This window comes from Pholis gunnellus (genome assembly GCF_910591455.1).
Source record: "Pholis gunnellus genome assembly, chromosome: 11".
Lineage (NCBI taxonomy): Eukaryota > Metazoa > Chordata > Actinopteri > Perciformes > Pholidae > Pholis > Pholis gunnellus.
Window position 1 is genome coordinate 24,554,544 of NC_136538.1, and position 22,500 is coordinate 24,577,043.

At 46.3% G+C, this 22,500-nt stretch overlaps 1 protein-coding gene across 1 annotated transcript in view; it reads right to left on the reverse strand.

Moving 5' to 3' along the window:
• The window catches only part of anapc1 (anaphase promoting complex subunit 1), a 25,891-nt gene extending 4,025 nt beyond the window's left edge, over window positions 1-21,866 (reverse strand). The window contains exons 1-47 of the mRNA XM_079168497.1: window positions 21,695-21,866; window positions 20,655-20,894; window positions 20,353-20,517; window positions 19,812-19,854; window positions 19,623-19,720; window positions 19,213-19,295; window positions 19,048-19,121; window positions 18,390-18,535; window positions 18,173-18,312; window positions 17,867-17,998; window positions 17,332-17,556; window positions 17,021-17,116; window positions 16,784-16,874; window positions 16,515-16,580; window positions 16,265-16,402; window positions 15,860-16,006; window positions 15,553-15,613; window positions 14,383-14,438; window positions 13,541-13,672; window positions 13,375-13,449; window positions 13,072-13,164; window positions 12,459-12,613; window positions 11,317-11,408; window positions 11,001-11,149; window positions 9,996-10,074; window positions 9,674-9,710; window positions 9,251-9,324; window positions 8,931-9,109; window positions 8,657-8,743; window positions 8,341-8,480; window positions 7,813-7,931; window positions 7,388-7,518; window positions 7,058-7,198; window positions 6,671-6,823; window positions 6,507-6,588; window positions 6,186-6,277; window positions 5,828-5,962; window positions 5,235-5,317; window positions 4,717-4,795; window positions 4,454-4,528; window positions 4,068-4,120; window positions 3,839-3,986; window positions 3,170-3,366; window positions 2,080-2,166; window positions 1,506-1,623; window positions 317-394; window positions 145-212 (exon numbers count right to left, since the gene is read on the reverse strand). Coding sequence (XP_079024623.1) covers window positions 145-212; window positions 317-394; window positions 1,506-1,623; window positions 2,080-2,166; window positions 3,170-3,366; window positions 3,839-3,986; window positions 4,068-4,120; window positions 4,454-4,528; window positions 4,717-4,795; window positions 5,235-5,317; window positions 5,828-5,962; window positions 6,186-6,277; window positions 6,507-6,588; window positions 6,671-6,823; window positions 7,058-7,198; window positions 7,388-7,518; window positions 7,813-7,931; window positions 8,341-8,480; window positions 8,657-8,743; window positions 8,931-9,109; window positions 9,251-9,324; window positions 9,674-9,710; window positions 9,996-10,074; window positions 11,001-11,149; window positions 11,317-11,408; window positions 12,459-12,613; window positions 13,072-13,164; window positions 13,375-13,449; window positions 13,541-13,672; window positions 14,383-14,438; window positions 15,553-15,613; window positions 15,860-16,006; window positions 16,265-16,402; window positions 16,515-16,580; window positions 16,784-16,874; window positions 17,021-17,116; window positions 17,332-17,556; window positions 17,867-17,998; window positions 18,173-18,312; window positions 18,390-18,535; window positions 19,048-19,121; window positions 19,213-19,295; window positions 19,623-19,720; window positions 19,812-19,854; window positions 20,353-20,517; window positions 20,655-20,870 — 5,108 coding nt within the window. The 5' untranslated portion in view covers window positions 20,871-20,894; window positions 21,695-21,866. The remainder of the gene's footprint in view (window positions 1-144; window positions 213-316; window positions 395-1,505; window positions 1,624-2,079; window positions 2,167-3,169; window positions 3,367-3,838; window positions 3,987-4,067; window positions 4,121-4,453; window positions 4,529-4,716; window positions 4,796-5,234; window positions 5,318-5,827; window positions 5,963-6,185; window positions 6,278-6,506; window positions 6,589-6,670; window positions 6,824-7,057; window positions 7,199-7,387; window positions 7,519-7,812; window positions 7,932-8,340; window positions 8,481-8,656; window positions 8,744-8,930; window positions 9,110-9,250; window positions 9,325-9,673; window positions 9,711-9,995; window positions 10,075-11,000; window positions 11,150-11,316; window positions 11,409-12,458; window positions 12,614-13,071; window positions 13,165-13,374; window positions 13,450-13,540; window positions 13,673-14,382; window positions 14,439-15,552; window positions 15,614-15,859; window positions 16,007-16,264; window positions 16,403-16,514; window positions 16,581-16,783; window positions 16,875-17,020; window positions 17,117-17,331; window positions 17,557-17,866; window positions 17,999-18,172; window positions 18,313-18,389; window positions 18,536-19,047; window positions 19,122-19,212; window positions 19,296-19,622; window positions 19,721-19,811; window positions 19,855-20,352; window positions 20,518-20,654; window positions 20,895-21,694) is intronic.
• Between the last annotated feature and the right edge of the window lie 634 nt (window positions 21,867-22,500).

The following is a 22,500-nucleotide window of genomic DNA, read 5'->3' on the forward strand; positions in this document are numbered from 1 at the left end:
AGGAGAGAGGAGAGGAGAGGAGAGGAGAGGAGAGGAGAGGGGAGGAGAGGAGAGAGGAGGAGAGGAGAGGAGGGGAGGATGGAAGTAGAGGATGTAAAGATGTGGATGGTGGTCAGTAACAGGTGACTGTGGCTCTGGACTCACTGTAGATGTTGTGTTTCTCTGCTCAGGTCCACAGACAGCTCCCAGTACCTCGGGCCCTTCACCTTCACCTGAGACCAGCAGAGACCAGCAGAGACCAGCAGGTAGAACAGAGTCAGGAAGAGACTCCTGTGTTTATCTGCACATCATGAGGGAGACGTTAAGAGTTCTTTACCCGTTTGAGGAGGTGCAGCTCGGGCAGCATGGTGGGAGCCATCAGCTCCACCGTGGTCTCTTTGTACCACTTGGTCTCCTGAAATCATGACAACACACACAAAGAGTCTCACAACATCAACACAACGTATTCCATCACATCAGCCAATCAGAGAGAGGCAGCCCTCGCTGTGAGGCTGATTGGTTTTACAGTACTTTGCTGCCATGCAGGTACTTTGTCTGCTGTTTACAGCCTCAGCAAAGCGTTGAAACAACGTGGAACACGACCAACACTCTGCAGTTATTCTCATCTGAGCTTCTGGTTCCTGAAGAACTTTATTCTCACATATTCTGGACGTCGCACGTTTGCTTCTGTGCGTCAAATCTGACCCACAACGACGACGAGGGTCTGTAGATATAGATGATAACAGATCGACGGGTTCAGTCACTACTAGTGTGACGCACAGCTTCTTCATGGACAGATGCAGACAGAACGCGTTCATGTCTGAACAATAAGTGTGTGTCTGTGTGTGTTTACAGACTCCAGCAGTGCTGACGGATGATTGAAGCTGTTTAAAGATAATCGGAGTCGCTTTTTGTCTGCGCTCGAGTTAAAGTCTGCAGACAAACCTGCTCGTGTTTGTTTATTAGTTTATGTAACTTTTAGAGTGTGGATGCTGATATCTGCTAGTTTTTAAAACATTTAGTTGTTTGATTTCCTGTCGACATTTAATTTGTGCAGTAAGGTCTGTAAGGTCTGGGGGAAGCTGCTTTAACTGGTGAACCGCTTCATTCATAAAGAAGGAAGTACTCCAGCATCCAATCAGGGAGCAGCGAGACCTTCTCTCTTTGTTCAATGACACTAAAGTCAAGTTGGGCTTTACTTTGAAAAGAAAAAGTTCTATTCTGATTTCTGAAGCTGCTCAAAACGTTTGGTGGACGTTCCTCTTGTGCATTACAGCTCCTGTTAGCGTGTGTGTGTGTGTGTGTGTGTGTGTGTGTGGTTGCATGTAAAACAGCTCGTCAGGAGGAAGTGCAGCCATGGACACTTATTAAAAGCTTGTGAGAGAGGAAGTACATTCAATATCGTACAGAAACCTTCATAATTATAAACCTTCATAATTAAAGCTAGAAGTCACGTCAGCTCGTGACTCGAGTCGTCTGACCTGCGCGTTCAGACTCTGAGTCTGAATGTAGGACCGAGGACTCACCTTGTAGGTGACTTCTAGGAGGGCGTAGCAGGGCTTCAGGGAGTCCACGTCCACGGGGACCAGCAGACGAGGCTCTGCAGCCAGGACGGCCAGGTGTCTCAGGGCCTGCAGGTGGTAGCTGCAGACACAACGGCAACAACCAGATACACAGTTAATGCGTCTATCGTCACTGCATTCATCAGGTTTATCATATGTCAACGTCAAAAGTCTCTTGTTTAATATTTTTTATATCAAAAGATTCAATGACATCACTCTATGCATGAGTACGATTGTTAAACAATAAAAGGAAGGTCCAGTGTTTCCTATGCTAAAGGAGCTAATAAAGGAAGGTCCAGTGTTTCCTATGCTAAAGGAGCTAATAAAGGAAGGTCCAGTGTTTCCTACGCTAAAGGAGCTAATAAAGGAAGCATTGAAGCACCTTTCCTTAGCATTAAGAGGACACTTAGATACTTCAGGTCTTGGATTGATGTCCGTCACAAATCAAAGGTTCACATTGTTCATGTGTGTGTGTGTGTGTGTGTGTGTGTGTGTGTGTGTGTGTGTGTGTGTGTGTGTGTGTGTGTGTGTGTCTCACCGGTTGTCGGTGCTGTGAGCAGGGAAGTGAGGGTAGAGGGCGCACAGCAGAGCAGCGATGGCGGAGTTGGAGGTGCTGAGGGTGTATCTAAGAGGCAGAATACAAACATCACGTTGTTGTGTCTGCGCTGTGCAGGGGGGCTGCAGACGGTGGTCTCGGGGGGTCCAGAACCCTTGAGTGACACTTCAGACCCCTGAAAGCCTCACTAACAAAACTTCATCTAACAGTTTTTAAAGGTTTTTACACTCACTTGAGATGTTTTTTGACTCAAAGAAAGAAACTCCTTTGTTTAACTCAGATCAGCTGTTTCTGTTTTTTGCAACATTTTTAAAAGTTTGCTCGACAATTACACGACTAGTGACGAGTGTGTGGAGTCTAAACTAACAACACAACAGTGTTCATGAACGTCTTTCTCACTCTGAGCTCTAAAGACACACTGCAGTGAATAAAACACTCTTACATCAGACTAAACGTCACCACACGGAGCCTCTTTAACAGAACGTTAGCGGTGAAGTGTGTGCTCAGAGTGAGTCGGGTCAGACGTCACATGAAGGTGACGTGAGAGGACTTAATGACGCTGCTCTTCAGTTAAACGGCTGCTTGAGGCACGTTTAGCATGTTTAAGAGCAGAAAATAATCCTCTTACTACAAGTTTACAGTTCAAACTGTGTAAAACAGACACATGTGGGGGACTAATGGCCCCTTAGACCCCCGACATCCAGCAGCCTTCTGACCCAACTTCTGCAGCACAAACACCTTTACTCTTATCATTTGAGTTCACCAACATGAATAGAAACGTGAGAAAGCTGGTGAATATAAAATATTTAAGGCTGAGGACGGATCAGAAGACTAACTTTCTGCCATCAAATGTTGTTTGTATTGTTTATTTTGTCATTTGTGTCGTTTCTGACCCGTTAATTAAAGCGCGTTAATGGCTGCTGTAGAAAAACTGTTCAGTAGCACCGTCCATTTTAGTATTTTTGAAATGACCAGAAACACAAGTTCCCTGTTGGCTAGGGTAGCCCGACAGTGCACTGTTGGCTTGGTAGACGTGTAATGGTGTGTGTGTGTGTGTGTGTGTCTCCCTCACCTCCCCCCCCCCAGGAACAGCAGCCCCAGCCCCATGTGATGAGCCATGTGGAAGCCGTAGTTCATCTCTCCTCCGGTCCTCTTGTGGAAGAAGCGACAGAGCTGCAGCACCTTCAGGTTCCCGGTGCCGGACATCACCATGGACATCGCCAGCAGGATCATAGACAGACCCGTCTGCAGGTTGTAGTAGCCCGTCTGCTGCGGTGACCGGAACGCAGACAGACAGGCAGACAGACAGGCAGAGACAGAGAGACAGACAGACAGGCAGACAGACAGACAGACAGACAGAGAGACAGGAGAGCAAAGACAGTCACTATCTACAGTAATGTATGTGAACGCAGCATCAACAGTTCAGCGGTTTTTCTCTCTGTGGTCTTGATTTTCATTTCAAAATAAAAGTCCTGCACCTCCACGGAAACAGAGCAATAATGACTAGAAGTAGAGAGACATTAAACATGTTTTTAGTTCTATGTGTCTCATTTAAAATCTCTCCTCTAATAAAGCGTTTCCTTTAAGCTGAGACCTCACCTGTAGAGGAGAGGCTGTACACATGTGAATAGCTTAATAAACACGATAATGACGTTTTAAACGGTGTCGTTTTTTGGGGATTGTTTAAAGACAACACGCTGTTCTTTTAGGGTTCAGAGGGTCGAATCCCTCCGACACTTACAACGGCCGCTGTACCGGCGAAGGACATGATCTTCATGAAGGTCCTGGCGAACTCGTAGAGGCAGTCGAAGGCGTCGGAGTTGGCGGAGCCGGCGAAGCGTAAACCCAGAGCCATACAGGCGCCGGCCGTGATGTAGTCCTGAGCTTGGCTGAGAGAGAAACCGGTCACACACGGTGAGTCCTGGTGGTGCAGAGAGCATCACGACTACCACTACGCTCAAAATACTCACGCCATCGTCTCCATGTTGATGTCCTCTGAAGGGTCAAAGGTCCCCCTCATGATCTGAAGAACAAAACAAACGGAGATACGAACTATTGTATGTGTGAGCCTCACATAAAAAAGCTCTGGTTATAGTTTATCATTGTATTTCTAACCATTCTTATGTCTAACCACTGCCTCACTGCCTTCAGCTGCAGCAGTGTGAGGTTCACCGTCTCGCTCCTCTACGCTAGTTTGCAACCTTTGTTTTGTGTTGATTGTGGCGCCCCCATGTGGACAACAGTGGTGGTGTTTCCACCGCCTCGTGTCACAGCTCTACAAGTCACCGTGACTTGTTGCTGTGTGTGTGTGTGTGTGTATGTGTGTGTGTGTGTGTGTGTGTGTGCGTTTTCTCACCTGGGGTATGTTACTCTTGACCCACTCAGTATTTGGGAGGATTTCATCCCACATGATGATACAGCGAGCGAGAGTCTGAGAGGAAAGAAGAAGAAGAAGAGAGACACCAGTTATTATGGAGGTGGGAAGAAGAACAATCACTCACACACACACACACACACACACACACACACACACACACACACACACACACACACACACACACACACACACACACACACACACACACACACACACACACACACACACACACACACACAAACCCTCAGCAGCAGAAACTCTGGCTTGATGAAATCCAGCAGGAACCAGGTGTCTGGAGGTTTCAGCCAATCAGCGATGGACCTAGTGGAGAGAACCAGGAAGAGACGAGGAGGTGTTAATAGGACCCCTCCTTCAACACCCTGTCAGCCAATAGACGGACGGCGTTGGAGATGGGGAGCATCTTGACCAATAGCGGACAGCGTGTTCATCGTGAGGAACACTCACATGGGTGATAATCAGAAAGCACCACATCGTATTTATGAAACTCAGCGTGTTAACGCGGTAAATCAGATTTATTCTACGTCACCTGTGTGACTCTAAATGGACCATCGTTTACTAAATGAACATCATGCTGTATTGAAGAAGACTTGAAACTAGAGATTGAGACCATAAACTCATGTTTACAATGTTTACTGAGGTAATAAATCAAGAGAGAAGTAGAGTCATTTTCTCATAGACTTCTATACAACCAGAGGAGTCGCCCCCTGGTGGACATTAGAGAGAATGCAAGTCCTCTCACCTGTTGTTGGTCTTCAGGTAGATCATAGCGAGGGCCAGCGTGGCTCCGGGACACGTCACGTCCACATTTATGGTGTCGCCCTCCTGAAAGGAAACCGTCCAAAATGTTTGGAGAGAGAAAAACATAATAATTAGCGAGCCGGCTAACCACGGTGGCTAATCAGCGAGCTAACAGTGTTTGAGACACATAGCTCGGTGTTGTAGTCAACTTCATGTGGAGAGAAAATGTATTCTAGTGTCTGATCTCTGATAATGTTACATTGTAAACAAGGAGAGCTAGTAACGTTAGCAGCACCGCTAACAGCTAACCAACAGAGGTTCACTTCAGTGACATCATGATGCCTTCAGGCTCTGCTCAGTGAACACGAGTACTGGCTGAACGTTATCATGATGTGTTCACATGTCGTCTGTAAAATGTAGTTTTGGTGATGAACTAGAATAAATCCAGTAGTTTGAAGGAGATGTTTTCACGTTAATATAAAACAGATATTAGAGATGAATTATGATGTTTAACTTCTAACACGAGCTCTAAACACATTATTATACTTCAGTAACACTAATCATGACTCGATACGTCGGCGTGACGTCCCGTACCTTGATCTGGTAGCTGGGAGACTTGTGTCTCTCTCTGTTGGCTCCGGCCTGAGCTCTGCGGTGCCCCCCCACCATGTACTGGTACAGCTGCTCGGGGACGTTCAGGTCCGTCATCCCGATCAGGTTACTGCCGTGCTGCAGGGACGCAACAATGATAACAATGTGAATAATACTAGTACGTTTAGGAGATTATAAAGCAATAAATCAGTGAATACTGGAGGTAATAAATACAGACATTGCATATCTAATGTCCTCAACTCAAAAATCAAAAGAAGACATTTTAGTCGTATTTACTATTTAATGCATAAGAGACGCATGTTATACACTAAAATGACGACTGTTCGTTAAAGAGACTCACCCCCAGACAGACCATACCCAGAGCCAGACCGGCAGCCAGAGAGTAGGACTCTCTGTCTGTGCAGTACTCCATCTCTGGACCAGGAGGCCGACCTGAGACACAGAAACACACGTTTCACCCTCACGTTCACCAACACGACTCACCGACATCGTCTCCGTGTCCCGATGGGAATATCGTAACGTGGAACAAGTGTGTGTTTTAAAAAGGCTCTGAACTTACCAGACTGTTCTACTCTTTATTTATTATTATTATAAAAATGTGAGCTTTATATTTTACATCACATCTTTAAGAGATGATGAAAGTAGTTAGAATGACACACACCGATCTCAGACAGCAGGACTTCAGCGTTGTGTCTGTGTCCTGTTCCCTGGTACACCAGCCCGATGCCGATCACAGCAGCGACCTGCACGGCAGACAGAAAACTGAGTCAGGATTTTATTATTATTATCATTATTATTTGCGCCGGTGAGGCTGTGCAGACTCACCTGGACGTTGTGCGGGACGTCCAGCTCGGTGGAGGTGGGGGGCAGCAGGGCCGGGATGTGGATGCTGAGGAGGCGAGTGATTGACATGTCCATGGTGCCCAGCTTGGCTGAGGACACGCCCAGAAGCAGCCCGATGCTGGTCATCTCATGGCCCTGAGGACACACACATACACACACACACACACACACACACACACACACACACACACTCATGTCATCAGACCACAGCGTGTGATGAAATACCTGCAATCAGCTCCGACTGTGACGAGTCCAACCAGATCACTGACCGACAGCGCTCATTAGACCCGTGTGTGTGTGTGTGTGCGTGTGTGTGTGTGTGTGTGTGTGTGTGTGTGTGTGTGTGTGTGTGTGTGTGTGTGTGTGTACCTTGGTGAGGTAGTCGTGGATGTTGAGCGTGGCCAGCTTGGTGAGGTGTCCGTTGAGGCCCAGAGCCATCAGGAAGCCGGCGTACTCGTTGGCCAGCTCGGGGCTCTTTGGCTTGTTGTAGGCGATCCAGGCCGAGTCCACCTGAACACAACGAGGAGGAGCAGAGGTCACGGGACCAGAGGAGGAGCGGTCACGGGACCAGAGGAGCAGAGGTCACGTGACCAGAGGAGGAGCAGAGGTCACGTGACCAGAGGAGCAGAGGTCACGGGACCAGAGGAGGAGCATAACGTGGTCATAACCAGTGTGGAGCTGCTGGTTCTCCAGACCGACCTGTGAAGCCGGAGCTATCTTGAGTCCAGCAGCGACTCCGTTGTGGAAGCTCGGCCAGCTGGTCATGTTGGGAGGAACGTCGATGTTCCCGCTGTTCAGGTCCACCATGGTGTTCCTCGGGGGGGCGCGGCCTGGATCAGGAAATACACAATATTCATGTTAAACATTAATATATTTCATACGTCATCCGGTGTTGCATTTACAAAACAGAGAACAAAACAAACCATTAAAAATCTGCAGATTAACATCCGTATTTATAATAAACAAAAGAAAAAGGACAATAGAAAACAAAATGAAGCTCGTCGAACAGATTTCAACCGTCAAAAGTAAAAGTCTCTGCTTTCATGACAAATTACATATATTTATATATATATAATCTAACGACCTGATCCACAGCACAGACGTCTCATACTTGGTGTTCTCACCGGTCAGGTTGAGTTTGGGGACGGGCAGCGGTTCGGTCGGTACCGGCTGATAGGAGAAGAGCGTGAAGAGGCCTCGACCCACCGGCAGAGCCATGGTCCTCTGACACAGCTGCAGCAGTCTGGAGAGACAGAGAAGTAGGATATAATATACACATATATATACACATATATATGTATATATGTGTATAGTTCTCTATGTGAAACAGAGACAAACAACTGATGTAAAAAGAAAAGTGAGAAACAAGGTTTTTTAGAGAGAGAGACTGATCTGATCTGAAGCGACACAAATATCAAGAAAAGATACAAAAATAATGTCGTGAACCGTCTGAACGCGTCACATTTTACTCTCTGTGGTCTCAGAAATAACAAAAGTTCTGCTCGTCTATGGAACCAGAACCATCATCACTAGAAGAGAGAACTCTGGAAGTCTGAGCAGTTTGAAACCGTTACAACATAAATCTATCATCTACACATGATGTGTTCAAGGACCGTGGTAAAGACGATGATCTGAGGATAGTGAACGCTCACTTGTTCTCCTTCTCCTCGATGTACTCGTGGTCAGAAACCTCCGGTAGCTGGACCACACTGACCCGGACCGGCCTGGAGCTCTGCAGGAGCCTCCGGACCTCCTGGACCCTGAGATCCTGACTCCAGATCAGCCCTGTGACCTGGAGAGGATCACACGTCACGTGACAACACAAACAACAAACAACAACAACAACAACAACAACAACAAGGCATCTACTAGAACAGGTTCAGAGTGATGCTGTTTGCTGTGTGTGTGTGTGTGTGTGTGTGTGTGTGTGTGTGTGTGTGTGTGTGTGTGTGTGTGTGTGTGTGTTACCTCCTGAATGATGTCCGACATCCCGTCTTCCTCCTCGTCTGCCTCTGTGGCCACCGGAGGCTCCAAGGACAGACCTGAACCAACAGACTGCACACACACACACACACACACACACACACACACACACACACACACACACACACACACACACACACACACACACACACACACACACACACACACACACACACACACACACACACACACACAGTTTTATCTCAACAACCTCGCTGCTTTTAAGATTTATTTATGGATTATTTTTCTGAAGACTCACGGCTTTGCTCTTGGCCAGCGTCATCTTGTGGGCTTGTTTGGTGAGATCCTGTCGTCCAATCAGCAGACAGACCTCCTCCGACCAATCGGAACACGGCTGCTCGCGGCAGCGGTAGATGGCCTCTCTGATGGGCAGAGCCACGCCGAAGGGGACCGACTCCAGGTCCTTCAGGGTGAAACCTAGACCGGAGAAGGAAGAACGTTATGAACACTCCAGACTCCGGGTCCAGACTCCGGGTCCAGACTCCGGGTCCAGACTCCGGGTCCAGACTCCGGGTCCAGACTCGGGTCCTGGTCTGAACGTGTGTGAAGCCGTCTCACCTTCTGAGGTGAGCCAGACCACCAGCTGCTCAGCCAGAGTCTCACAGGAAACCTTCACCTTCACACTGCTCTGCCTACAAGAAACACACATTTAGTGAATCAACGAATCAACGAATCTAGTGAGAGAAAAACCGAATAAACACGGAATATGACACGCAGAGACATCAGTTATCAAAATGAGCATTTACAGCAACGCGCCGAGCATGCTAACTTATATCTCTTTGCTGTAACGTCAACACTGTAACCTCTTCACATTCTGGTGATGTTTAATCTTTTTTTAACATTTTACACATTTCACTTTTAGTGTATTGAATGTTTGTATGCTGTTTGAATCAAACATGGTGTATTTTGAACAACACACAGACGATAAAGTGTAAAAACAAACCATGAAGCTCTTCCTCTCATTGCTGAGAGCGTAATTACCTTCTGTAGTGCAGTTCACTGGTACAGTACTTCTGACCTGAGAGAGAGAGAGAGAGAGAGAGAGAGAGAGAGAGAGAGAGAGAGAGAGAGAGAGAGAGAGAGAGAGAGAGAGAGAGAGAGAGAGAGAGAGAGATGAGTGAAGGACTTCATTTATGTGGGACGACATTTGTTTGATTTGGTTTCTGAAAAAAAAAGAAAAATATCCGCCCACAAAGTCAATGAGCACTTGTGTTTGAGTAGAAAAGAGCAAAACAAATGGAGGAAATCAGCTGACACACACACACACACACACACACACACACACACACACACACACACACACCTGCAGAGAGCTTCACCAGGTACTTTGATACTTCTGTTGAAGTTGCGTTTTCATCTCCGACGATGTAGAGAGCAAAACTCTGAGGAAACAAACACAGAGATCAGCTTCACTTCACTGTGAAACGACTTTCACACTAAATATTTCTACAGCTGCATTAACGACATTCACATTCATATACGCGCACGCAATTATGTTATTTCACGTGCACAGAAACGGTGCAACATGTTGTGATTTAACGTGAAACGTCTCGTGTAACACAACATGTGATGCATTCAGTGTGTTTACGACTCTCTCTGCATCGTGAGCTGTACTTTCTGTCCACATGTACAGTCATCATCACCTCCGTCATCCTCCAGAGAACACACACACACACACACACACACACACACACACACACACACACACACACACACACACACACACACACACACACACACACACACACACAGTGTAATTGCTCTTTATGTTCAGAAAAATAATCCGACATGTTACACAAATAAATCGTCGGGCTGCGTCTCAATCAGAGCTGAACTCTTCACCCTCGCTGCCTCTGATCTGAAGGCAGCTGGAGGATCAACGCTCTAAAAAGCTCTCAAAGACGAGAACAGAACGTCACGCGGACCTTTGAACCGGATCTAGAGGAGCAACGGGAGCAGATATATAACTGAGATCTCTGATGATCCGCATCAACAGATGCAGATCTTTGTTGTTTGATCTCAGCAGCTGGTCTACACGGATCCAGACCCAGAAATCATGTTCACGCTCTGAAGTCAGTAAACCAACACAAATACTAAATGTTACTAAAGACACAAAGCAAGCCACTGTTTGTCTTCTGTTTGTTTCTAGCTTTTTATTTCTGTCCGTCTCTTCAGTTAACTATCAAATCAAGAGAAAGAAAAGACTTAGAAACTTATAAAATCCCTGAAGCGTGCGGCCCAATAATCTGTTTGATCTCCAGATGAACTCGTGTTGAACAGAGAAACAGTGAAACTTAAGAGTCGGTACCAGAACCAGCAGCCGGGTCCTCGTACAGATGCCGGGCAGGCAGGGGAAAGGCGGGCTCTCCTCTCCTCTCAGGCAGCCACTGAGCCAGCTGAGCACACAGGGAGGCTCCGCCCTCAGGAAGGACGGACGCTGCATCTGACCAATCAGAGCTGAGGAGAGAGAGAGCGAGAGAGAGACAGAGAAACCAAACGGTTGTCACGTTGGCTGATCAACGAGCTCTCATCGTAGCTACAAAACGCTAACACGGTCCGAGGAAAAGACCCCCGACATGAAGCCTCGTGGTCCCGTCTGGTCCGGTTCCTGGTGTCAGACTCACTCTGGTCTATGACGCAGCTCTCAGTGAAGCCACTGATCAGCGACGGGTAGTCTCTCCAGTACAGATCCACGTACTCGTCCAGCTGGAGGTCTCTGCACACACACACAGAAGACACTTTATTAAACACATTAGTATGCATGTGAGGTAATAATAATAATAACTTTATTTATACAGAACCTTCAAAAACAGAGTTTACAAAGCAGCAAAAGTGAGACAACAAACCGATAACAGGAAGCTCAGAGAGACCGTCACTATACGGTAGAAATAAATAAAATATACAATATAAACACACAATGCAGTAACAATAAAAGAATGAATAAATAGATATAGATATATTAGAAGTGGGTGCACTGTCCCTTTAAGAGCTCGGCCTGCTGCAGGACGTCTCCTCTGTGACATTCAACGCGTTTCTGATCACTAATTAAAACCACGTTTGTGAGTAATTAACAGACGTGAGTCATTACGTCAGGTGATCGATCGGTTTTAATCCATCTCAGACACTGTGTGTGTGTGTGTGTGTGTGTGTGTGTGTGTGTGTGTGTGTGTGTGTGTTGAAATACAATACCTGACGACACTAATGGAACTAAAGCCCATTCAGTGTTTGAGCACCTCGTGGTCCTAAAGCAGACTTATGTCACAATAACTCATCTTCAAAGGATCAGAACCGATTTATTCTGCGAGTTATTGAGATAAACGTGAATCAAACGCTGACGAGCGTCATCGCTGCGTCATCGCTTCATCATCGCTTCAGCCTCTACAAGAGAGTGAAACCGCACAACCGCACTTCAGGAGCGCCCACCAACCAACACGGGACAATTCATTACAATTAATCTGAAGGGCTCTTCACTCACACACACACACACACACACACACACACACACACACACACACACACTCTGCTGCTGTCACTTGACAACCTGTTCAAGTTTAACACTTTAACAGGAAACAATGACAAGTTTTAACATGTTTTCACAGTTATAATATATACAGTATAGATATATATATATATATCTCACACACACACACACACACACACACACACACACACACACACACACACACACACACACACACACACACACACACACACACACACACACACACACACACACACACACACACACACACACACACACGGTTACCTGGCCAGCTGCTGCAGCAGACAGACCAGCGATGATGCTCTGGCTCTCTGCAGCTCGTCCAGCTGCAGCTCCTGATAGAGCAGATGGAGGACGTAGAACAGAGCCGGGATGTGAGGGAAGAGAGGAGACGCACTGTCCAGCTTCAGAGACGACACCTGGGACAGAGGAGGAGGAGGAGGAGGTGGAGGAGGAGGAGGAGGAGGAGGAGGAGGAGAAGAAGTAGGAATGTAGTGATGCGTAGACGTTTCTGGTAGTTTTAATCCCGGTTCCTCCGGCTCATCGTTGCTCGTGTTTGCGCGGCGCTCTTAAGAGTTAAAGGTTCTCTCTGTTCTTACCCAGAGACCAGGTTCCTCTGAGTCACCATGTCCCCAAATCCTAATCCAGACCCTGAACAGGTTCCTTCATTATGTGCACACACAACAAGATACAGAAGACCAGAAGTAACACGAACTTATTCTCTCTAAGACGGTTATTCCAACTAGAAAAAGACAGCGTGGCTGCTGCTGCCCGAAGACGTTGTAATATATATATATATACATACATACATATATATATATATATATAATGTATATATATGTATATATAGAACACCAGTGAATGCAGAGAGACTCACTGAGGCCTGGGCTGTGGGGGTCTCTGTGGGGAGAGAGACGGGCTGAGAGTTCATCTGTCGGTGGTAATGAGACCCCAACAAGTAGTCCAGGTCCTGCAGAGCACAGAGGACATCAAACAAAGAACAATCTACAACACGTCACTTCTGATGGACAGAAAAGCTGCATTGTTGTTTACAGAACGGAGAAAATGTATCTATTAAGAGCATCTATATATCTATATATACTGTGTACATATATAACAGAGTGAAATCATGTTCCCTGGAGTATTAAAGTGTTTCATTGATGCTCATCGTGTCTCAAACCTCTTCAGATCCTCCGTCAGAGGGACGAGCCTTCTTCGCCGCGATCACCGGAGAGAGCGGCACTTCAACGTGCAGCTGTGCCGAGAAGAGCAACGACGTGAGCTCAGTGAGTTCAACGGGGTTTTTTTTTTTAAAACAGCACTTTTTTTTTCCGCGGCCGACTCACGTTGCGCGTCCACGCCAGGCGCTCGGTGTTGTAGCCCATCAGCGTCATGAAGCAGGTGACGAACAGGTTCCACTCCGCGTGGGCGCTGGGACCTCCGGGGGCGTTGTAGATGTTGTACCACTTCACCAAAACCTGCACGATAACGTGTTATAACAACATAACAACAACAACCACGTTAAATATAAGAACACAATGAGAACGCAACGGCACGAGGGTTACAATGTAACTCTGGTGCTGTGAGTGTAGAGTCTCTGGTGTTGTTATTCAAGAGGTTCAGGGTTCCTCAGGGTTCTTCAGGGTTCCTCAGGGTTCCTCAGGGTTCCTTGATTCATAAATAACGATCCGCTCCGGCTGAACAATGAATCAAACATTTATCACGATCAAGATTCAGGTTTCTCACCATCATATGAACATAATCGACTCCAGAACAACAGTTGTAACGACATAAACCTACAAACGTTGGCTTTTCATTTGCTCTGAAGAGCTCAGAATGTCTTTTTACAGGATCTGGTTAAAGGAAAAAGGTTTATTTTTGACTAAATATCAAAATTTTTTAAGCGTCATTTCAGTTGCTTTTCTGACAGAAGCGTTTGTTGAACACGCGATGTGTTCAAGGACCGTTGGAAAGATTAAAATCTGACGATAATGAGGCTTTTCACAGCTTCTGGCGATTGTTTGAAGAAAACATGCTTTTTTTTTAAAATCCCGCTGGAGGATTCTGGGGATCTAAAGTGTTAAACGCTCCGTTCATAGATTACATAATCGTGGATGAAGAGTTCTCTCCACGTGATCGGGTTCCTTTCGGTCGTGTTTACCGGTTATTAAGCAGACGTTCTACAAACCTTCATGGCGGCTTCCTTTGGCAGAATGAAGCGAACGGCCTGAAGGCATTTCCTCACTGAAACAAACCAGAGGACAGAAAAAAAGACGCAAGTTTAACAAGTTTGACATGATCGTCTACGGCAGGTTTTAAGATAAACCCGAGTCGTACCAATAACTGTGCTCGTAGTCATTTTGTAATAGTTTACTTTCATTATGTTTTTTCCCAAAATGACAGATACCTCAATTTAGTTCAAGTTATTCATGAGAAACAGTACGTCTGTGTCCGACACACGGAGAGATCACATCTCGTGTGTTCATGGTAATAATGATAATGATCCGCAGCACCGAGGAGTTTATTAAGGTGGAAGAATTCTCCTTTTAAAGTAGTTTTCAATGAATGCATGAATGCATGAATGATCACACGACCACCATCAGCTTTGGATGAAAAGAAGTTTTAAAAATCACTTTTCCTTCGTTGAGTTTTTCGGCCTCTTCTTCTGAAGGAAATGAAAAAAGTAATCAGAGTCGCTGCGTCTGCTAACGACCGATCCGGCTCCTAATCAACCTCTTAATTGGACATCCAGAGTGGGGAAAGGTCAGGGGGGGGGGGGGGGGGGGGGAATGAATACCATTTCATTAGAGGGAGGAGAGCCTCGTCTGGAGGGTCGATTACTGAATAACGGGGAGCGGCTTTAAATAAAGCAGACGGAATGAGAGAAACACCGGCTCACAAACATCATGTACATCAATTACTCCTCAAGTCACCAGATTCTGCTGAGGAGACAGAAAACCAGACTTTATGAAAGTCAAGATGACCGTTTGACAGAAACAGGAGGAGGAAGAGGAGGAAGAGGAAGAGGAGAAGAAGACGAAGTCCACTTTAAACTAACGTGTGCACCAAAGATCATAATAAAAGATTAAAGAATGAAAATGTAAAAAGGCACGGAGTGTGTGTGTGTGTGTGTGTGTGTGTGTGTGTGTGTGTGTGTGTGTGTGTGTGTGCGTGTGTGTGTCTGTGTGTCTGTGTGTGTGTGTGTGCGTGTGTGTGTCTGTGTGTCTGTGTGTGTGTGTGTGTGTGTGTGTGTGTGTGTGTGTGTGTGTGTGTGTGTGTGTCTGTGTGTGTGTGTGTGCGTGTGTGTGTCTGTGTGTCTGTGTGTGTGTGTGTGTGTGTGTGTGTGCGTGTGTCTCACCCAGCTCTGAGGTCGCGATCTCTGGGATGGAGATCCTCAGCATTCTTCCGCTGCTTAGCTCCTACAGAGAGAACACATTAAATGTGAACACTTTCAGTTTAACGTCTGCTGTAAAACAAACAACAAGGAGCTGAGTTCACACCTTACATCGGTGATTAATAACCCATAATGCAGGAAGTGAAGTGTTTGACGCTCAGAACGAGCTTATAGGTTGTGAATATATGAGTAAATGTAGAGGAAAGATGAACAAAGACACACGTTAAAACACAAACTGTATCTGTAGAAAGTGGACGAGTCAGACACTCACCAGAGTGACGCGGTTGCAGACGGGGTCCCTCAGCGCTTGGATGTACGGCGTGGTGGCGTGTTGGAAGCTGTAATCCTCCAGAAACGAACCTTCGTGGTGCTTAAGGTTCGGCCCCCTGAGCTCCGACACCGGTGAAGGCATCGCGGCCTGAAGGAGACGAGAAAACGGGACAATGGAGTCATTATAAAACGTGCTTTTATCTGTATTCTGCGTATGTGCGTACGCATTATTGATTAGCTTACATCACTGCTCTATGCTAACGGCCGAGTGTGAAGACAAACAGAACAGAGCGCAGAAGGAGTCGACCTTTAAATGAACTAACATCGGTACAATCTCTTGCATTATTACAACAAAATAAAATACATCGCAATTCAAAGGATCAACGCGTAAAAGAACGATGTGAACCTCGTCCAGTCTCTGGAGGTGTCTGCTGCCGGCGTTAGCCGGCGTGCTAACTTTCTCCGCCGGTCTGCTGAGGTGAGACAGGTGGTTGGTCAGGCTGAAGGTGGGCGACAGGAGGCCGGGGACGAACACCTTACTGACCTGGAGGAGCAACACACAGAGTCACATCAACCATCTCCAGAGAGTGAAGAATCCCATCTGATCGGTCGGTCGATTGATTGATCGATTGGTTGGTTGGTTGGTTGGTTCTTACCCTGGTGACTCCCGTGTAGAGAACCAGACTGCCACAGGCCTCCAGAACCAGCATGGCGTCGATATTCTGATGTCACAAACATGATATTAAGTCTCAATTATAATCTCTATTAAATGATCATTTCCCAAAAGCACAACTTGACATATTTAAATTAGTTTGACCAGCTGTTCAAAAACCCAAAGACAATATTCACATGTGACAAGCTAGAAGAAGAAGAGGAAGAAGAAGAAGAGGAGGAAGACCTCATGAAGATAAATACTGTAACGTACCTGCAGAGGTTCTGCGTCTTTGGCAGCGACGGTCGTGACCGAAGTGAAGATGAGCTGAGACGTGTTGTTGCTCTCAATGAACTTCACACATCTGAGGAAACAACCAATGAAAGAGACAGAATGAGGAGGAGCTCTGTGTCTAACATACACCGTGTGAAGAAGAAGAAGAAGAAGAAGAAGAAGAAGAAGAAGAAGAAGAAGAAGAAGAAGAAGAAGAAGAAGAAGGAGTCAGCTGACCTGAGCTGTTGGTGAGACTCCACCAGGAAGCAGAGGTAGCGGTTCTCACAGAGGTCAGAGGTCAGAAACACTTTGGACGCCTGGCTGCTCATCTCCCTAAAAACACAAGAAGGTGAAGATTCATGTGAAACGAGTTAAACCGAGAATAATCTGGTTTTATTTTACGATAATAACATGTTTTACTAGAATATCCTAAAAGCTATGCGCCTAAAGATAACCTATTTATAGCTAAAGGTTGAGACGCTAACATAGCTAAGCTAAGTAGCCTCATCGCTGAACTCTCAGGAACAAAGCTGTCGTGGGATTCGAACCTGTGGCAGCCGGCCGTCACCGTCTCGCTCCACAGCTGCTCCATGCAGAGGTCGGGTACGATGGGCTCCACCTCCGGAGCCACCGCGCTGTCGTTGACCGTGGTGTTGGGAGACGGCAGCAGGCCGTGGTGGTGCTGCTGCTGGTGGGACGGGCTGTGAAGAGACGTGTTGAAACGAGAAGCTCCGGAGAAGGACGGCGCCGCCATGCCCGGAGAGTGGGCCCGACTGGAAGGAGGAGGAGGAGGAGGAGGAGGAGGAGGAGGAGGAGGAGGTGGAGGTGGAGGAGGTGGAGGAGGAGGAGGAGGAGGAGGAAACACAGAGAGAGAAGATACATTTGCATGAATTATGAGTCGTTTAACTTCCTCTAAGCACATTATAATACATCAGTAAAACCACTGACTAGATCTGTTTTAATCAATAAAAATACAAAAATACGCAATAATATCGTATCGTGACTGAAGTATTGTGATTCTCGTTCAGTCAGCGGACTGATCGCGACTATAATGAAACAGATTAACGGAGAAGCCACACTCACCTGAGGGCGGCCATGTTGGAAATACTCGGGGAGTGAACGCGGGAGTGTAACCCCGGAGAAGACGTCATGATGCGGCTCTGGTGGCTGTGCAGGGCGCCGTAGTGCAGAGGAGAGCCGGCGGAGACGACACAGCTAGCAAGAGACGAGTCGGGATGAATAAAGCTTTTACGATCTAATCTGGACCAACGTCTCCGTACGAGTTACTCTCTCTCTGTTACCTTTGAATTCTCCTGGAAAACTGGAGGCAAAACTATATGAAAACATCATTTTACAATCATTCATCCAGTCCTACGTTCTGATTCTTACCTTGTTCCGGTTGATCCGCTGCCACCGGGGGAGTCCAGGCGGGAGATGTTCCGGAGGTGGGAGGTCAGCAAGCCCGACGCCATCAGACCCAACGGGGTGCCGATCGGATCCACCGAGCACCGCAGGACCGTAGAGCGCTCCTGATGGAGGTCAGAGGCTCCATGTGAGGCACAGGTAGACACTGTGTGTGTGTGTGTGTGTGTGTGTGATCACTCACATCCTGTGTGACTCTGCGCAGGGCCCAGACCGAGTGTGTTCCCTGCACCGTGTCGTAAGAGACGACCAGAGAGGGCTGACAGCAGCTGAACACGATCTTCATGGAGGAGTCCGACACGTACTGGACACGGGAGCCTTCAAACAGACCTGGAACACACACACACACACACACACACACACACACACACACACACACACACACACACACACACACACACACACACACACACACACACACACACACACACACACACACACACACACACACACACACACACACACACACGTCAGAACCAGGCGGCAACCTCCGGTTCTGCTTCATGTGTTAAAGCTGCATTCTCTCTAGTGTCCACCAGGGGGCGACTCCTCTGGTTGTATAGAAGTCTATGAGAAAATGACTCTACTTCTCTCTTGATTTATTACCTCAGTAAACATTGTAAACATGAGTTTATGGTCTCAATCTCTAGTTTCAAGTCTTCTTCAATACAGCATGATGTTCATTTAGTGAATGATGGTCCATTTAGAGTCACACAGACCATAAAGCAGGGGATGCTTTACTTCCACTTCCTATATACCGTGTATGGTCTGAACAGTGTGTGTGTGTGTGTGTGTGTGTGTGTGTGTGTGTGTGTGTGTGTGTGTGTGTGTGTGTGTCTTACCTGCAGGTTTACACACGACAGGTGCGATCTCGTCCAGAGGATGCAGCATGCTGAACACTGTGGGAAGAGATTCCCTGTGAAGAAAGACAACTCAGTACCTCAGTTACCTGCCAGATAACCATGGTGTGTGTGTGTGTGTGTGTGTGTGTGTGTGTGTGTGTCTACCCGGGGGGGCTGAGTTGAGCGTCGGTCGCTGTGTGTTTTCGTTCCAACAAAAGTCCAAACTTTGTCGCCCAGACATTTGAGACCTGGAGGAGACGAGGAGACTTTACTGTAGAAGTTACATTTCAAACCTTTGATCATTAAAGTAATTATTACTTTAAACTCTCCAATATTAGTAGCATCCAGCAAGTGGAAGACAGTAAAAAAATAAACGTTCACAAGTTGTAAAGTGAAAACTACTAGTTTAAAGACTTTATTAAGTATATAACCTGCACACATCACCATTGTGTTTGTGTTAAAGTGACCAAAGAGGTGAATCCTCTCTTCCTTCTCTTCCCTCTCTCTTCCTTCACTTCCCTCTCTTCCCTCTCTTCCCTCTCTTCCCTCTCTTCCTCCGTCTCTCTGACTCTCACCTGGAACGGGAGAGGAGAGATGAAATCCTTCCCGGTCACCGTGTGGACGTTGATGCAGCTGCTCTGGACGATGCACACCGTCTGCTCCGCTTCCTCTTCTGCAAAAAACAACATTAAAAAGATGCACTTCAGCAGAACTGCAGCAGATACGAGTGGAGCACCGGAGTGGTTGTTCTTAATGATCAGTACCGTCTTTCTTGTCGTGAGGAACAGCAAAGGTGCACCATAAAGCCTGCAGACACAATCAAACACAAACATTATGAATCCACTGAAACTGAGCTGAGACACGTCGTGTGTTCAAGAAACCCCTGAAGTAGCGATTTGATTGCAGCGATAACAAAAATCCACCCAGTGACAGGAAGTGAACCAAAACAAACAGTAAGCATCAGGCTAACGTGAGAGGGAGAGGACGGATTAGACTTCTGAACATCTCCGGTGTTTGCTCGACATCTGGGCCGAAGAAAACACAGAAACAGTGTCGGAGATAAACTGAAGGACACGAACCAAAAGCACGGAGTTCACTCTGACTCGGATTAGCCAAACGGACAACGGCTTGAATTAAATACACGGAAGCATCCGTTCAAGAAGCCACGACTCTCATAATCTCACTTCAGATGTTTCAAAAGCTTTTGTTTTACCTTTGAAGAGGAATGAAATATAATTATCATCAACAGTGAGTCTCATAAACTACTCAGAGGACCCGTTTCTCTCGGGTCTCCGGTGAACCGACCTGCTGCACCGCGCTGTCGACGGTGAAGGCCTTGTACACGTTGGAGGCTTGGCTCCGGCTGCCCTGACTCCAGACCACCACGGTTCCCGCGGCGTACAGCTCCTCTTCAAACTCCACGTCCTCCTCGCGGACCCCCTTGCAGCCTTTCCTGAGCTGCCAGCATTCCTGCCAATCAGAACAGATCCAGTCAGTGATTTTCCTCCTCGTGCGTGACTGTTGCTTTTATCTTCTTTGACGTTTCACAAACAGAACTGCCGGTATGAGCGGAACATAATATAATACATCGATGACGTGAATCTCACCCTCTCTCTCTCCTGCAGGCTGACTTCCTGCAGCGACCCCACCAGGCCGGCGGCGCCGTCTGACGACCAGAGCTCGGAGGCGGGCTGGAGCTCTCTGAGCTGCAGGTTGAAGGCGTTGGGATGGTTCCTGCAGTGCTCGCGGCCAAACGGGACAAACGGCTGCAATTCCCCTGCTGCGATCATCGTGGCTGTCTCTTCATACACGACTTCCGACATGAGTTCCAGATATCAGCATTATTTCTGGGAGGAACGGGGGGAAGACGGAAGCTTCGTTCACTGACTGGCCACAGTATTAACATTAATACTCTACCAGACTCTTCCGCTGTTACATGACGAATACAACCACTCACACTAGACGGACGTCGGCTCAAAGATAAATCAGAGCGTGATGGGAGTTTAAACACTGAAACAGACTCGATGTGTCGCTATAGATCCTCAGGAGAGCCGAGACTAAAGAGGACTTTCTACGTCATAAAAACAGTAAAATCCATTAATGTGTTAGAAGTTAATAACATGTTGTTTACAACATGGTAATGAAGTCTGGGGCCCAAAGACGAAGATGTATGAACACATGACTAAAAACACATTTTCTTTAAATGTCAGATTTGAATATTTATCCACAGCTGACATAACAAACATGATAACAAGTTTAATTATGTTACTGGTGTTTACAATACAAACTGAATAGATGACATCATAACAATAAGGAGCTGCACAAACTTAACATACATAACTAACGTTACAGATTTAAATAGATGAGTTTCAACTAAAAATATCACAATCATCAGATTATAATGATCAGATTTGACATGTAGCTTTCAGTTTTATGTTTATTTTTTTATTTACACAAACACTAAGTTGTTTCCGGTGATATGAAGCAGAGAGTAAATAAATAAGCATGTTGACAGTTAGCTGTGAGAGTGAGCCGCTAGCTCTATAGCGTTAGCATTAGCGCGCTAACGCTAAACTCCCGTAGAGAACCGTTGCTTTTCTCTGGCTCTGTTAGCATGCTAGCTAACGTTAGCTTGAGCTAGCTGTACCTGATAGTACGGAATAGTCTGGCTCTTGTCGCGGAGTCCTTTGTCTCTCCTTTAGGTCGAGTCTTGCTTGGCGACACCAGTCGTCCACATAATAATAATAATACAAAAAATTAAAAATAACAACTCGTTTCAGGTGCCAAGCTGTGGTTTATTTTGGCTACCGCAGGATTTTCAAATGAGCGCGGCCATCTTGGATGTCCCGGCATCCTCTCTTGCTCCACGAGCCGGCCAATCAGCAGCGAGGAGGAGGTGGAGGACAGCGCTGATTGGCTGCCTTCGATCAGAGCAGCTTCACTCATAAATCGATCCCTCTGTCCTCCCTCATCCTCTTCTTCAGTTAAGATGTCTTTATTCTTTTGTTTCTCAAAGTAAACGTCTGCTTCTGATGACGTGCAGAAGATAAACACTAAGTACATATTTAAATCATTTAGAGGTACTTGTACTTTACTAGAGTATTTCTATTTTACACTATGTTATTGTTTACAACACACAGAATCAACCAGTCGATCCGACAGAGAATTCATCTTTTTAGTCATTTTTTTATTAAAAAAACATTTCACGGTGCCACTTTCTCAAATGTGTGAATTTTGATTATTTCAGTAATTTTTTTTTTTACATTTTTTTATTTATCAATACAAAATATATTCAACTAATAAATGATGACGTATTATTATAGATTAAACTAAAGTCATTAAAATGAGATCCAGCTTTACCAGCTGCTGAACCAGTTAATACTCAATAATATATAGTATTCTGCATATTGAGTACTTTTACTTCAGTAACATTTGAAAGTAGGACTTTTACTG